Source organism: Haliaeetus albicilla, chromosome 12 (assembly GCF_947461875.1).
Source record: "Haliaeetus albicilla chromosome 12, bHalAlb1.1, whole genome shotgun sequence".
NCBI lineage: Eukaryota > Metazoa > Chordata > Aves > Accipitriformes > Accipitridae > Haliaeetus > Haliaeetus albicilla.
Window position 1 is genome coordinate 21,195,998 of NC_091494.1, and position 16,365 is coordinate 21,212,362.

The window sequence follows — 16,365 nt, forward strand, 5'->3', positions numbered from 1 at the left end:
TTGGTGCTTTAGCCTACCTTTTTCAGCAAAACCATGGGGGGACCTGTATTACACTAAAATTAATGCTTCTTTCTGTGACATTAGGGTTGCAATGCCATAGGACTGATCAGCTGTGAGCCCCCTCCCTGCTTTCACGATTTTTGTACAAGATGTCATTCTAGCACCTGCCACCAACACCCATTACACCTTTATAAAAAGGAGGACCACAGGTCACGTGCTCCATTGCAAGGTCTGCTCCGCTGGGTTTATCCAAAGTGAGAAGCTGTCATGTTACACATCACACTTGATACACTCAAGACATTTTAGCTGAAAGTCCCAACATGCGAACACTGCCCAAGCTCCTTTGATGAAGTCTGTCATCAGTCCTTTTTTATGGAGAAGACAATATCAGTATTAGTAAGAATGTTCCTTTTAAGACCATTGGTGGAAACCAGTAAAAAGAGCTTTCCTATGCTGTCTAGCTCAAACAGGCTGCACTGAAGTTACTAAAGATCTGTATGAAACATCAGCTGCAGAAGAGCATGTCCTCAACAGAGCATTTAGGTTGCTGTAATTCAAGGAATAAAGTGAGATGGCATCCTCTGATCTTTGCCATCCAACAGAAGTGCAGACCATTTTGTCCTGTTCCATCACCTCCCTGGCAGATGCGCGATAGCAGCTGTAGGGTTCGGCGTTCGGAAGATCTCACGATGTCACGGAAAGTTAGAGGGTTAGTCGCAGCCTTGTGATGTGTCTGTAATCCTGCCTACCCTTGTTAGTATAAAAGGAATTGACTGCGCAATAAAAGGCGGAAGTTGGCGCTCACACTGTGTGTGTTATCTGTCTCTTTCCCTGGTCTGGGGTTGATGAGTGATCTAATCGTGGCACCTTGATATGCGGCGAATGCTACAAGCAGCTGAGTAAAAAGAAATGAGAAAGAGGAGAAAGACATGTACGGATCAGGAAAGGATGGGTTGGCATTAAAAACTCCCACTGAGTAACGTCTTTCTGTGGTAGAGTTGGTTTTGGCTGCAGTGAAAGTGCCACAAGTCACAGAGTCCAAAACAAGTAAATAATTGATGTGTAAGGAAGGGAGAATATTGACACTTCTCATCAAGGAAAAAAGGGGAGGCCTGTGAGTTCAAACTCATGACCAGTTTTTGTTGGGTTTTTTTGGCAAGAGAAGTACACAGCAGCAGCAGTGAAATAAGGTGACACTGCTGAACACTTGGTCTTGTCAGACAAGAAAACAAAAATCCTGGAAATACTTCCTGCAGGAAGATTCCCCCCCCATCTTACTAGTTAGCCCTTACATCAGTAACTTAAAATGATTTCTCATTTCATAATGCACGTCACTCCAATTTTTCAAAGGATGCAGACTTAGTTTGCAAGGAGACAGGCAGGTTTAGAAGATGTTTTATTTTATCTTGCTAGGAAGTGCTTTGGCAAAAACATATGTGAAAAACTGAGTGACAGATAAGCCTGAATGACTACTCTGCATCAGCAAAGGACTAAATTTAGTTTTCTAGACAACTGAACTTCTCCAACCAGTGGGTAGGCAGGGAGCAGCCTCTGAAGAACTTTAAAAAATTTTAATACAGTAAGAAAAGGGAGAACAAAAGACAGACCATACTGGTCATAATCAAACCAAGATTCATAAGGACTCTAATATAGCTAATTAGCAAGTTGGACTACTTTAAGTGTAAAAATAAGGAATAAAAAAAAAAAAGGGGCGGGGGGAAGAAAAAAGCTAAACTGTGTTTTCTCCTATATTAGAGGAGCACATCCTTCAAGTTGATGCCTGCTCTGAGCCCCAGAAAGCAATTTCTATCTTTTTGGACAGGTAGCACTTGCTCTATCAGATGCAGTAGACTGCAGTGAGAAATGGCTGCCTTGAAAGCCAAACTAACAAGAACAGGCAAATATAAATCCTACCTCCCCTGCCCAGCTCCCACCCAGCAAAAGTAGTCATGCCCTTATGGCAGCCAGCAGATTCTGCTCCAGTAGCAATTGCCTGTACTTAAAACATTCATATTATTTCCTGAAAATAGCTGAATCTTCTGGATTTCAATGTCTGGGAGTTTTATCACACACTCTATAGCTATCCAGACACTTATCTTGCAATGTTTCTGGAATTGTATTAGGTTTTCCCCCTTAGAATAACACAGTGAAATCCCTTGCGTTTGCAAATTTGAAAGTAGGACATGAAATAAAAGTCCACATTCAAGCTCTTAAAAGCAACAGTGGTTTTAGACATTATAAAGATGTGCATAGGTCAGTAAAATCAAAAGCTACTGAAGCCTTCTCAAAATGGGAAGGACACCTTTCTGCTCTGTTAAGTATTAAAGAATTAATACAGTGAGTTGTATTTAAGTCTCTTCTAGAGAACATCAGTGTTATTTTGCACAAAAATTCATGGAAGAGTACAAAATGACTGTGCTTGATTTCTCTGGGTATGGTAATACCTGACAGGGAAAGAAAGAAAGAAAAAAAAAAAAAAAAAGGCATTTATTTGCTTTATTGTGGTTCCCAAAACCTCAGCCAGGATTAGGGCTCCATTGGTTACGTGCTGTAAAAATGTCAATGCAAACAGAGTTTCTGCCCTGAAGAGTTTACAAACAAGCACAGGCAGTGGGAAGGGATACAAACACCAAGTGCCTAAGCATTAAATCCTCTCCATCCACTACTGCCAGCTACCATTTAATTTAACCTTAATTAGTTGGCTTATTTCTTCTAGGCATCCCAGACAAAGTATATCTTGAGGACAAACCTGAAAGCGAGGCCAGTGGTCCTCCAGATCAACCCAGCCCGCACACAAGCAGTAACGCTGAAGGTCTTTGAACACCACATAGCTAGGAGCTGCCAAAATGGCTTTTCAATTTTCCCATCATGCCCCGTTCAGGCTTGCTCTTTTTGGCAGTAGGCTTACATCAAATGCCGGTTTCACCACCCAGCTTCTGCATGCTTCCCAGCATCCACTCCTGGCTGCTTGGCTCCATGAACCATATGAGGAGATTATATAAGGAAAGAAAACATCATGCCACTCTTAAGACCTTAACCTCAGAGTAGTCTGTTTAGGGATTTTTTTTATTTTTTTAATCAGAAGAGAGAGCTACATGATGGACAGAAACAAGAACAATCACTCTCGCCTCCAACGACCGACCAAAACTGCAACAAGCAAGAGGACGAGGGGCATTTAATCCATGTGGTATGTCTGGGAAAGCCTACCTACCCCTTTCCCTCATGCACTAGATACACTTGTTTTAAGTGTTTGAGCTTTTTCAAGCTTTTCAAGTTCAGTTTTAAGGGTTTTTTTTAGGTAAACTTCAGTTTTAGATATACTTTTTAGACATAAAGTTTAAGTGTTGCTGAACCTTACCTGAACTGCAGGACTTGACTTTTTTTTTTTTTTTTTTCATTTTAGCAATGATCTGTACTTGCAAAGCTTTAACCATGCACTCCCAGCTGTTCAAAAAACCCAGTCTTAGCCATAAAGAGCTTGTGGTTGTAGGCAGGAAAGAACAGCCAAAAACCACACAAAGAATCTGATGAAGTTACAGATCTCATGGAAAGCATTTGAATAGATAAGCAGAAATGCAGAGAAAAGGAAGATGGCTTTCCAGCTGTAAGGGGGACTGCATCACCAAGCTAAAAGGCAAAGGAGGATTTTTTATTATTTTTTAAAATGTAATAAAATTTACTTTGTACCAAAATAAAAAAAAATAATCCTGTAACACTGGTTTGTAAGGACTTCAGTCCTTGAAATGACTAAACTTTGTGACTTCAATGCTCTGGACTAACAATTCACCAGGTAGTCCAAACTACACTTATCCCATAGAAATTAGAGAAGAACTCTTTATGCTCATTATCTGTACGAGAGCAAGCCATAAACAGAATTTCTTTTGTACTGTAACATTGCCATCAATAAATATACCCATGGTGGGACAACCTGCCTTATAGCCAATCCTCAGATTCTCATCCTTTAAAAAAACAACCCATAAGCTGTGAAAGAGTTTAAAGAAAGCCAGAAAATACGAGCACGTATTCACTCTCCTTCCTGGGCTGCATTGCTTCCTTCTATATGGCTGCACTACAAAAATAAAAACAAGCTTCCAAAACCACGACACTTCTCATTCAACAAAGCACAGTGTCCTCAAGGGCACTCCCCCACACCCTGGTTTTACAAAATGTTAATTTATGAAGTGCTTAGAAATATCAAGAGGTTTGGGTTTCAGGCCCTACAGTGCTCCTGCTCTAAACTACACAAGATAAATAAAGATGCGGAAACAGCAAGTGGGGGGACCAGAGAGGAGACCAACTGGCCCTATACAGATGAATTCCTGCTGAAGCCACAAATTTCATGCAAAGAGAACTAAAATAGCAACGTCTCACAAGTTTATTGTTCTCCCCTAGTGTCAAGGGAATTACTGAGCTGGAATATTCCCCTTTTCTTATGAGTGGTATATGACATTACTGCATTGTATTACCCATCACCAGTTTCCTTACTTTTTTGTTATAATGCAATTATTTGAAAAAATGCCCTTCTTGGTTTGGGGGTTTGATTATTCTTTTTCCCTACCTGTAGCAAAAAGACTGAAAATGGAAAGAAACAATGAGTTAGGGGGTTTTTTTATTACTTATATTTTCTTGTTTGGTGTTTTTCCTGGGTGTCCTCCTACAAAGTTCAGACCTGCAATAACTTATTCTCATCCTGTGGTGCTGGGTGAGACACAGGTTTGCTCACACACTTTGTCCCACAAGCTTCATTCATACTGAATGAATGCCAGAACTCACCATTCATAAAATGAATGATGACACCAAGCTGTGTGGTGCGGTTGACATGCTGGAGGGAAGGGACGCGATCCAGAGGGACCTTGACAGGCTTGAGAGATGGGCCCGTGCAAACCTCATGAAGTTCAAGAGGGGCAAGTGCAAGGTCCTGCACATGGGTCAGGGCAATCCCAAGCACAAATACAGGCTGGGCAGAGAATGGATTGAGAGCAGCCCTGAGGAGAGGGACTTAGAGGTATTAGGGGATGAAAAACGGAATATGACCCAGCAATGTGTGCTCGCAGCCCAGAAAGCCAGTCACATTCTGGGCTGCATCAAAAGAAGTGTGGCCAGCAGGTCGAGGGAGGTGATTGTCCCCCTCTGCTCTGCTCTTGTGGGACTCCACCTGGAGTACCGCGTTCAGCTCTGGGGCCCCCAACATAAGAAAGACATGGAACTGCTTGAGAGGGTCCACAGGAGGGTCAGGAAGATGATCAGAGGGCTGCAGCACCTCTCCTATGAGGACAGGCTGAGAGAGTCGGTGTTGTTCAGCCTGGAGAAGAGAAGGCTCTGGGGAGACCTTATAGCAGCCTTCCAGTACCTAAAGGGGGGCTGCAGGAAAGATGGGGAGGGACTCTTTATCAGGGAGTGTAGTGACAGGACAAGGGGTAATGGCTTTAAACTGAAAGAGGGTAGATGTACATTAGATGTAAGGAAGAAATTCTTCACTATGAAGGTGGTGAGGCAGCAGAACAGGTTGCCCAGAGAAGTTGTGGATGCCCCATCCCTGGAAGTGTTCAAGGGCAGGCTGGATGGGGCTTTGAGCAACCCAGTCTAGTGTCCCTGCCCATGGCAGGGAGGCTGGAACTAGATGATCTTTAAGGTCCCTTCCAACCAGAACCATTTTATGATTCTATGATTCTAATTGGTATATTAATGCCCTCTCCTTAAAATCCCTGTGAAAGGAGACTAAAAAAATCCAGGACAAAACCTACAAACAGCTTTGGCAGGAGGAATAAACCCATAACCCAGTTCTTCAACAACATGCATAGAGAAATCTGTATAAATACAGTAGCTGCAATTGCAGTGACTAAAATAAACCTTATGACAGAAAATGAACATATATCCTTTCAGGCACTGTACTACTAAATGGAGAACGACCTTCCCCATAGCTATACTAATGTATGATTTTGTATATCTGGTCAGAAATAGGAGGCTGAAGGAATTAGAAGTAACCCATCCCAAGTTTATTTTGCAGACACATAGGAAAGTAATACCACCAACAAAAGCTATCAACCATGGAAAGGAGTGGACGTGAGGAAACAAGAAACCACACTTCAAACTTGTGGCAGCAAACAAGTTACCAGGATACTGCAGCGTTGTGTTGACTATCACAACCGAGTTTAGAACTAAAAGAACCCCCAGATATTTGTGTACAATCATCTGAACGTACATCACTTGCTGAAGGTTATGTTTTGTCACTAAACTGATTGCTTAAAAAATATATATATATCCCTCACACAGCACTTCTACAGGTGATCCTGCTTCCCAGCTGCGTCCTGTCTGCAAACAAAACCATATGCTGCCATTCAATTACAAATACACAGGAGTTTCTTTTGGCTGCGAGGGATGGAAAGGAGGTTTAATGGTGTTTTGTGTTGGCTTGGTTCTACCGTCACTCTCCTCCAAAGGCATGGAGGTAACCCAGCAAGCCACCCTCAAGAAAACCAGACGCACACAGATTGCTTTCACAGCAAGAAAAGGAAAAGAAACTTTGTGACAGCCTTCTCCCCCTAGAAGAAATTGAAAAAGAACTTATTTAATTGCAAAATCAGCCTAAAATCCCTTCTTTTTTTCTTTTAACGGTGTTGGAAACCTCAGTAGCGCAGCCTTCACGTACAACAGCCCACCAAACAGAAGTCAGAGAGTTGCTACAGCTGAACAACTTGCAGGTTATGCTGCAGCAGAGGGGCCAGGAGCCTAGCTGCAACACAAGCTAACAGAGCATCACTGATTTAATTGACTTATGATTTAATAAAATGCTCTGGATACAGATTAACTCGCTTTGCTTAATGTAGCTCAGCTTCCTGGCAGCAGGAACTGGCCCAGCGCTGTTCCTGGCCTGGGAGCTGGAATGCCCAGGAGCTGCATCCACTGCTGCTCTGGGGTCACCCACGCTCCAGTCAAGCCCCCAGCCACGCCACTTCCCTTCCCCAAATTTATCCTATTATCCTTCCCAAAATAACGAAGCTTAACACAAAGCTAAGGTACAGGCAAGCATATACACACACACACACATAAAAAAATAAGCTTAAGCTTTTTCCGTGCTATAGTAAGTCCCTTACCCAGCTCTGCCAGCCCTGTCTTACTCCAGAGATGAATACCTAGCCAAATACCCTTAGTCTCAGGACTAAGTTTCTTCTTTTGCACCATCTCAACCTCATAATTGTCTAAAAATCATTTAATGGATTACTTAATTCCTACCCAAAGCCTGGAAAGAGATGAAGCAGTGTAGGGTTAATAAAAGCAGCACCATTCCCCATGCCTAGCAGAGGAAGGCAGCAATCTCTCTCAAATGTGCACACCTGGTTTCCCTGCTCCCATCTCTTCACTCATTAGTAAATATAAAAAACCACCTCACAAAACTCAGATAACAGCAGCTATCCCTCTACAGTCCATATGCCCAATTTCAAAGAAAGATACTGTAGAAGTTGGAAAAACAGAGAGTAAAAGGATTATTAGCTAGCTCTAATTATACAAACTGATCTCATCCTCTTGTCATAAGCCTCTTTCCTGTGTCCGGAATCTATTTGTGCAACATAAAGGCCAGCCTTTTGTAAATGTCCAAGGGTCATCAACACAGGGTGATTAATTTCCCATTTTACAATACACACATACTGTCAACAAATTCACTTGTAATAAGACATAACTCTGCCCTCACTTGTCAATTTTTTCCTTTAAAATATTACAAATGTCAAACAATATTTAAGATACCAATTTGTAAAATCCAAACAACATTTCAAAAGGAGCTATCATGCTGCTATACTAATAAATAAAAATCACAGACCACATCTTCAGTTCAAGTAGCTACATCCTAATAAAGTTAAGAACTAACAGCCAACTTTAATTAAAGTGCAGCATGTACACAAAAGCACACGTATGTTTATACTCAAATTAAGTCCTCCAACAGGTTCTGGGGCAGCTGTTTCATGTATGCACGAGACTTTCATCTCAGGCTCAAATACTGACTTCCAGAAATCCTTAGCAGACATTCTAGATGCCTCTTCAAATGAGTAAAATCCAGTTTATACCTTCCAATATACTTTTGTCATTTGAATACACATTATAGCAGTAAATTGTGGGGAAGCTCTCAACAATAACCAGCTCACTTTTCTAAGAGTGATTATTGACTTTGGATGTTTAACTAGGAAATTCTTGAAAAGCCCCTATTTTCAAAGGACAAGTGAAATCAGAATTTTCTGCAGAAATGGGGTCCATCCCAAAGGGTATCAAGCTGGACAGCTGAAGCATCACGAAATTTGCTAGTTACCTTTGAAAACAGAGATGCATTACATGGGACTAACAGAGCCTCCAGATGCACAGCACCAGGTGAAGAACGGTAGGAAGAACAGGATTTGGGGAGTATTCCACTCTAGTGTATAAAAGATTAAACATGATGGATAGTTGTTATTAGCACCGAAATGCCTGCAGCCTTACATAGGCAGTGGGAGAAAGCAAAGCTTCTAACTATTGATTCAAACAACTCTTGACTATAGCATGCGTCCTAAAAACAGCCTTCTCCACCTTACTATTCTCCTCACTTTCAGGGCTGTGTTGTTTTAGGAACTACGTTGAGCAATGATGGTTTTGGCAAAAGAACCAATAACCTGAAGCCCTAGAGCTGAGTGATAAAGCCCTGATTCTCTCTGTACCCCCCAAGCCACAGCACTTGCACTGCATTCCCAAAAATTCAGGCTTGGAGTAGAAAACAATTCATGAGGCCCAAAGGAACACGCACCTTTTTTATGCTGACAAATATTATTAAATACTTCCTAGCATTTGTGAGCCAGGTAGTTATCCAACATGTATTTTCATAAGTGCGTGCACCAGGCTTAACTGCTAAAGCCACAGGCAGAGTTGGAAAAACTGGCATCAAGACCAAGATCCAAGGGACGCCTCCACTCTCATCTCAGTCAGAGCAGCTTTGGTGCCTAATGTTTTAATGTGCTTTTCCTCTCTGAAGAATACATCAGACTCACTTTTCCCTTTAGGCTCCCTTCTGCAAATGCTCCTGCTCTGCAGCTCTAGGCATCGCAGACTTACTCAGGGAAAGCCTGGTTGGCACTTTTTTCCAGAAGAGGAAAGCTTCATCAGAAACTTCAGGTCTCCTACTGGAGAACTTGTACTAACTCCACTCCCTGTGGTACAGCACAACCACATCTGCCACTGCAAAACTGTTTCTTCTTAAGTGCTCCTTTTCTTTCAACTCACAAAACTATGGGAAAACGTTCTCCCCTAACAAATATTTTAGGTAGTCACAGAACATGTTCATTTTACTGGAGCATCCCTTCTGAGGCACGACAGTCTCAAAAAATGCACATCATTGACCTAGCAAGTGCAATGATGGAGTCACTTGGTACTGCATCCCCAGAGAGGAAAAATTAGAGCTGCAGCTCTGTTCCCAGGACAGTGTATTACCCTGCACATCCAGGGAATGCCCCACCGAAGGTAAAACCCTAAGCAACAGAAAGTGTTATACCTCTAAATTTGACAAGAGAGAATACTCATTCAAATCTGATTTTTAAATTAAAGCATCAATAATAAAAATCCAGATAGGCACAATTTCTTCCCAATTCCACTACCCCACCTTCTGGGTTCGAGCCTTTCTGCAGCTAGCTCATACTCAAAAAAGCAAACTTTGCAGAGACACCCCACTTTGCACCTGAAATCATTTCTTTCTTTCAACTGCCTTTACAAAGCAGCCTTTCAGACTGATCCCTCAGGAATCGAACAGGTTAAGTGCCCACAGGTCCCAGCCTCCCCAGTAAATCATTTATTACTCCAGCTCAGGGACAAGCAGCTATGCAGAACCGAGAGCCCATGCTGTGCAGCTGTTTGCCAGCCAGGCAACTCTCTGCAATTATGTTATAACACAGGATTAAGCTTGGGGAGTTGAAATACGTCCCTTTATTACTGGGGTTTGTGGCTTTTTTGGTTTTTTTGTTGGGGTTTCTTTTTTTTCAAGTTATGCAGCTATTTTAAATGTTACAGAGCTCATTAACATGAAGTTCATTAAGCAGTAACTACTGTATGAATGAAATGAAAAGATTATCATTATAAGCACAATTATGGAAATACTAGACCAGCAGGCAGAAAAAGGAAAAGGTATGAGAATGCTGCTCCTACACTCCTGTTTAGCCTTTTCTTTCCAGATCATCCAGAGCAGGCACACCCAGAAATCAGACATGATGCAGAGGCTAGTTCCCAGGCAGGAGGTCAGGTAAGAAGCAGCTTTCACTGCCTATGCTGGGCCTCCCCAGAGATTTCGCTGCTGCTGCTGTGCAAGAAGTCTTCCCCTTGGTTACCCCCAGGAAGGGTCTGGCACCCTCCTCAGCAGCAAGCGCTGCTTGCTGCAAGCTCACCACGCTCCAGAAATTAGCAGCAAGAAACTATATGACAAATCAAGCTACAAATTGCTTCTCTTACACAGCAAATGGTGTCAAGCATTCCTTCTTTAAACATACATTTGGCTAACAAGCACCAACATTCATGATGAACTTGGAGACCAGCTCTCCGCCAGCCCTTACTCATTCCCAATTAAGCAGGTTTCATTCATAATTTTGCCAAAGACTTCACTTCTTTGTCAAGCTCTGAAAATAGGTATAATTCCCCTGCCCAACTCCACTGAAAAGAGGAAATCCAAATAATTACAATAAATACTTGTCTCTCCACAGTAACAGCAATTTATGATTAACCCACCCAGCTGTTGCTACAGCTCAGCAATGCCAAATGATTTGGACCCAGTATCATTAAGGCACTAGTCTTCTCAGGCAAGACCATGGAAAATGTGAGACACTGCAGAAGGTAAACAGGTTAAAGACAGTGGGAGGAGAAAAGAGGCAGCTTGCGGTGGTTTTCTTCCCTCCCTCGACAGAGCTCAAACATGGCAAGCGCCCATTTGCAAGCAAGACTCTCACAGTTTCTTTGCTTTAGGCTAACAGTTTTTGCAAATTCAAGTCTTTTTGGAGAGAATGGGTGTAACACCATGAGTCAGAACAGCTACCGTCAGTATTGCAATAACCATATATTCGCTTTTAGGTCAGATCCATCCCCTGATCTGGTTCACCACACCAAAAAGCTGGTGTTAACAGAAAAACAAACCCAGAAGCCTCAACACCACAACCACTCCAGGACAGACAGATGGCTGTTGTGCCAACCGGGAGGCACGTCTGACCAGCAGCTGGCAGGACCTGAGCTCTGATCCTGACTGGCTCCCATGGAAATCCTCAGGCCGTAACCATGTGCCTGCCCCAGGGACATGAAAGTCGTATCTTGAAATAATAGCGGAAAAACAGCTGATGCTCTAAGTGCTATTTTACACCATGGTATATGGTTGATGCAAGGGGCCAGACCACATACCCCTTTCCTTTTCTTTTTTGCTTCCACTGTAAAGAAATTGTATTTTATGGCAAAATAACTTGTCAAATTTGCTTAAAATGTGCTTTGATATCAACATCCCCTTCCACTGTCAAGCAGGTAAGCTGGGCAAACCCATTCCCCCAACCCTTACTTGTACCTGAAAGAGCTGCCAAAACATGTAACCTTACTTTAACTGCATGAAGCAGTACAGGTGGCTCCAAAATGTCCTTCAGGTCGTTCCCACACTAAGCAAGGAGGAGGATGAGGGCAGGTCACGACGCTCAGCTCCTAGAAGAGAGGGAAGAAGACAAGAGTCACCAGGTAAGAGGGACAGCATGGCACCCAAACCAGCATTGCAACACCTTCACCAAGGGGATGGAAACCATCCTCTACCTTGCTAGCCATATGGGAGGCATGCATTGCCTCCCGCAGCAGTCCCATGTGGTGACCCACCACAGGCTTCCATGGGGCAAACATGGGGCAATGACCACACAAAGTATAGGGCTATATATAGACCCACATGGGCATCTGGCACCATCTAAGAATAACTGTGCTGCTGAGTGGTATTTACTACTGTCCTCCTGTTTGGTTTATCACCAAAGCTGTTGATCCGCTGTCCATCACCGTATCCCAAACCTCTAAGGTGGCCTTAAGTCCTTTACAACCGTCTTAAACATAACCACTCCAGGATAGACTTCATCTAACTATTTGTGAACTCCCTTACGGCAAGATATTTTAAAAGGAACAAAAGCATCAAAAAGTAGACAATGGCAGTTGACGGCCAGCAGATGAAGCCCAAATCTACCAGCAAGTCTCTGCCAAACCCTTCTAGGTTGCCTGCACTTTTCCACAGGCTGATTTTCTGTTCTGGGCCAAAATCTACTCAACAGATTCATACATAGGGATGAACCTGGTCTACTGAGCACAGCTGGAAAGAGCAGTTGAAGTGAATTAAATGTCAAGAGGAGAAAAGCCCAGGTTGGACTTTAGATTATTAAATGCTGTAGGATATTTTATTAGCTAAATCAAAGTCATCAGGGCACCTTAGGCCATCATTTGGTTACCACACCAGGAAAGGTTGTGGCTGCACACACATCACCAAATGCAAGCGCAACACACTGACTGCCTCCTCCTGTTTTACCAGATAGAGGAGAGTCTGCCCCTGTGCTCTCCCCACTGGGAAAGCATCCGTAATCAGGGAATCTCACAGCCTGAGCCAACCTGCTGACTTCAAAGTGCAATTACAAGCACAGAAGTAACAATGGCAAAACTAGTTACTGGCCAGGAAATCAGTTGTATTGTGTGAATTAGCTGGGGAACATACAACACTGGAAGATGATGCATTGCACAACAAATGTCACTTATTCATCTACACAAGAACAGCATCACCTGAACACCTCAATGTCAGTTTTACACAATGTTTTCTTAAGATTTATTGCTAAAAGTCTCTTTTATCCATTCTGCTGGTGGGTTCCTCCTGAGAAATGGGGAGAGTATTTTGCAAGGCACTACAGGGTACTGCATGATAAAAGGCATTTTGCTACATATATATATATTTAAACATAGGCCAAATTGGAAAAAAGAAAAAAGTTCACTCTCTTGCTCCTCTTAAAGTATTAGGATTGTGCATTAATTTCTTCACTGCGGTGTCATACATTCTGAATTACATTCTTATGGTAAACTACTGGAGCTGAAAGAGGAATTACCTGAACTCTTAAATCCCAGTCAAGAGGGCACAAACCCTCTTTGGATTCATTAACCAGTAAAAACCATCCTCGCAGTCACAAACAAACAGACTGGAACTTCCCTCCGGCATTCCTGTAGTATTACTTTCAGGACCACATTTTAAAAGACAGTTACTGTTTGATAAAGCAATCATTAACTACGTTAAGCAAGCAACATTAACCCAAGGCTCCTACTAGCCGTCCCATATTGATCTCCCAAGTAACTGCTCTCTCCAGGGCATATACTACAACAATACAGTGGTTTCAGCTATTTGTGAGACACGGATAACTTGGCTTTTATTACCATACTTCTAATATTTTGGCAGAGAAAGCAGGGTTTACTGCTATTCCTTTGAACTGACAAGCAATATGGGTATGGCTAACACTGTTAAAATAGATAGTGAGTATGCTGTGAATCACTGCAGGTTTTTCATCATATCTGCTAAGGAATGAGGGTGTGTGTATGGAGACACACATGCAAAGCTCACTTGGATGCTCATGACTTGGAAAGTATTAGCAAGTGGAGAAAATCAACTGGCCTAGCAATAAAAAGCAATAACACAGATCATAAAATTCTTCCTCTGGGCTTTTTGTTTGTTTGCTTTTATTCTGTAGGAATTTTTAGATTGCTACAGGAAGAAGCAAAGAATATTAAAAAGTCTTAGATATACATTTTAGTTCCATATGTAAAGAGCCTGCACAATCAGTAAGGCTGACCACATTTAAAAAAAAAAAATCAATTCCCCAAAGAACTGATTTCTGCTTCCTTTGAAACTGCTATGGGGTAACTCCCACATGCCTAACCACATCCATTTCAGAAGAAGAATTTCCCCATGTGGATTTCTTCTGCTCCTCTTCCTCTACTTGGAAATCATTACCAAGTGCAGATGAACACTGATGTAGCTCCTCTTTTCTGAATCTTAAAAGGATGGGTTTAAAAATTTTGTTTCGCAGGTGAGGTCATACTGTTTTACAAATAAAAAATTTTCTGTATCATCACATGAAGATGATGACATACAGTATCTTCATAAGGAAAGCTGTAAAAAGCAACCAGGTTCCTACACTGCTCTGCCAACTTTCCCATATTCTGACCTGTAACTCTGGATAATTTCTGCCCAAAAGGGCCTGTAGTCATGATAGTCATGATATCACAGTGCTCACTGAAGTAATACACAACCTATTCTGCTTGGATTTAATAAAAATAGGAGAAAAAAATCCATCTTGTTTGCTAGGAGAGGATTATTTGATGGCAGATTGCTCATAGTCTCGCTCCCTACGTACTGAGACAGCTAAAGCGGAAATTACCCATGCCACTGATGAATTACTGAAACATGTTTAGGGAAAAGAGAGGGAAAGAAAGTTTAAGGACAGCATTACAGCTATTTAAACTTTTAAAAAGACAAGTTAACTGGCCCTGTGGATTACATATGCAATTCCTGTAATAGGTAAGTTCTTGTCCCATAAAAGAGCCCAACAACCTAGAGGTCATCCACATCTGATGTCTCCTTTACAGGCAGAGAAGCCAAGCATCAAAAGGTACTCTCTCTACACTTCTAAATGAAATGAATGGCAGTGACTAACACAACCAAAAAAAAGGAGTTATCCTGTGTTGAAAATCTATTTAGGAGCAAGCAGTTGGGGCTCTTAAACACACATGCTTGGTAGAGCCCCAACACTTGGACCTCAGGGTTTCCAGTTGCTCTTCTGGTTCCTCCCCAGCGAACGCCCACCTTTCCCAAACACCACCTGGCACAGACGAAACCACTCCTCCAACTTGCTCTTTTTTCCCCCTTGAACACAAACCCATTTTATTTTTCTGAGAAGTGTTGCATATTTTGTTGCTCTGCCAGCTGATTGCTTTGACACGTCAAACAAGTTATCTCACCATCTGGCTGTAATTGCCATCAATGAAGCTTTCAACAAATTCAAAAAACAGCACCAAGATCAGGGCACTAGTGGTCTAGGAGATGAATGGCTGATTATTTGGGATTATTAGATACAGCTGGAACCTTTTGATAGCCAAGACACCCAAACACAGCCAATCCCACAGCTACAACACCCAAACAAACCTCTGGAGTATTTCTGAGTTCTGGCTGTCGCCCGCTATAAAACCTCCTCACAATTTCATATCAAATGATGTCAAGGAAAACACTGCTTCTCCTCCTCATCTCCCAAATTGCTGGGTGTACAACTGCATGATGCTGTTATCTTTTGCTTTTAATACACAGCCTATACTTATATATCATGATATTTTCATTACAGGACATCCTTTTCCTGCTTCTATTGCATCTCCCAAGAGAAACTGGCTCACAAGACCTTTTCGGACTTTTGTCCCGTGGTCTGAACCATACTTCCTAATTCCTTAGGGAAGGGAGCCTGGACACACTCCACTCAGACAAGGCATTTCCCACAGTCACATGCTACAAAGCCACATTCAGAGCAGGAACTTCTTCCCTTGGTTGACCTCAAGGGAAAGTCAAGCAGGTCCACACCAACGCTAGAGAAGAGCAGCAGCATCCAAGCTGCTACAGCGCTCAGTAAGACAAATCAATGGACACACATTGGCAATATAAACAGAAGAATTAGGAATTATTTGCCTAAAATCTGCTTTGCTTCGGACAAGTGTAAATGCAACATGGATCCACTAACCGCTGCATCACACTACATTACCAGCAAAGCAGCAGGCAGATTGCAGCTCATCACGTTTTACGACACACACACAAGGTTCCTCTAAAAGTAAATGATGGGTTTTGTTTAGAGGACAGCATCTGACTTGGCACACTGGATGAAGAAAAGGCAAGAATTTTAAAACAATGAAAGTAAAACATATCCATATTTCACACAATTGTACACATTGCAGAGCAAGCAACATTAAGAAGTTAACTGCAGTCCCATTATTCCTGATACCAAAAGATCAGAGAGAAATTCTTTCATATACACTAAGTTAACTTTTGAAACTTAAGTTCTTTTGACAGCATCGCCCTGAACTTGTAGACAGAAATCTTGCCGTATCGGTGGAAAAGGGAAGCAAGGAAGCACCCAACCAAGAGTGCTTCCCTGCTCACTCCAGACACAAATTTTCTCTCTACAACTTGGAGATCTGCACAGAACTGAAAGAAGTTTGGGGTTTGCTTTCTACTTCCACCAGCAATTGCAAAGCAGTGAAACAAAGAGACTAGGGATGCTTTATGCCTCTCTGCCTTGCCTCTTGACAGCAACTTGAGCTCCATAAACTCCTCTTGTGCAATAAACC

At 42.3% G+C, this 16,365-nt stretch overlaps 1 protein-coding gene across 1 annotated transcript in view; it reads right to left on the minus strand.

The window, feature by feature from the left end:
• AKAP13 (A-kinase anchoring protein 13) overlaps window positions 1-16,365 on the minus strand; it is a 227,727-nt gene that overhangs the window by 164,240 nt on the left and 47,122 nt on the right. The window contains exon 3 of the mRNA XM_069798474.1: window positions 11,546-11,676. Within this exon, the coding sequence (XP_069654575.1) occupies window positions 11,546-11,566 (21 nt within the window). The 5' untranslated portion in view covers window positions 11,567-11,676. The remainder of the gene's footprint in view (window positions 1-11,545; window positions 11,677-16,365) is intronic.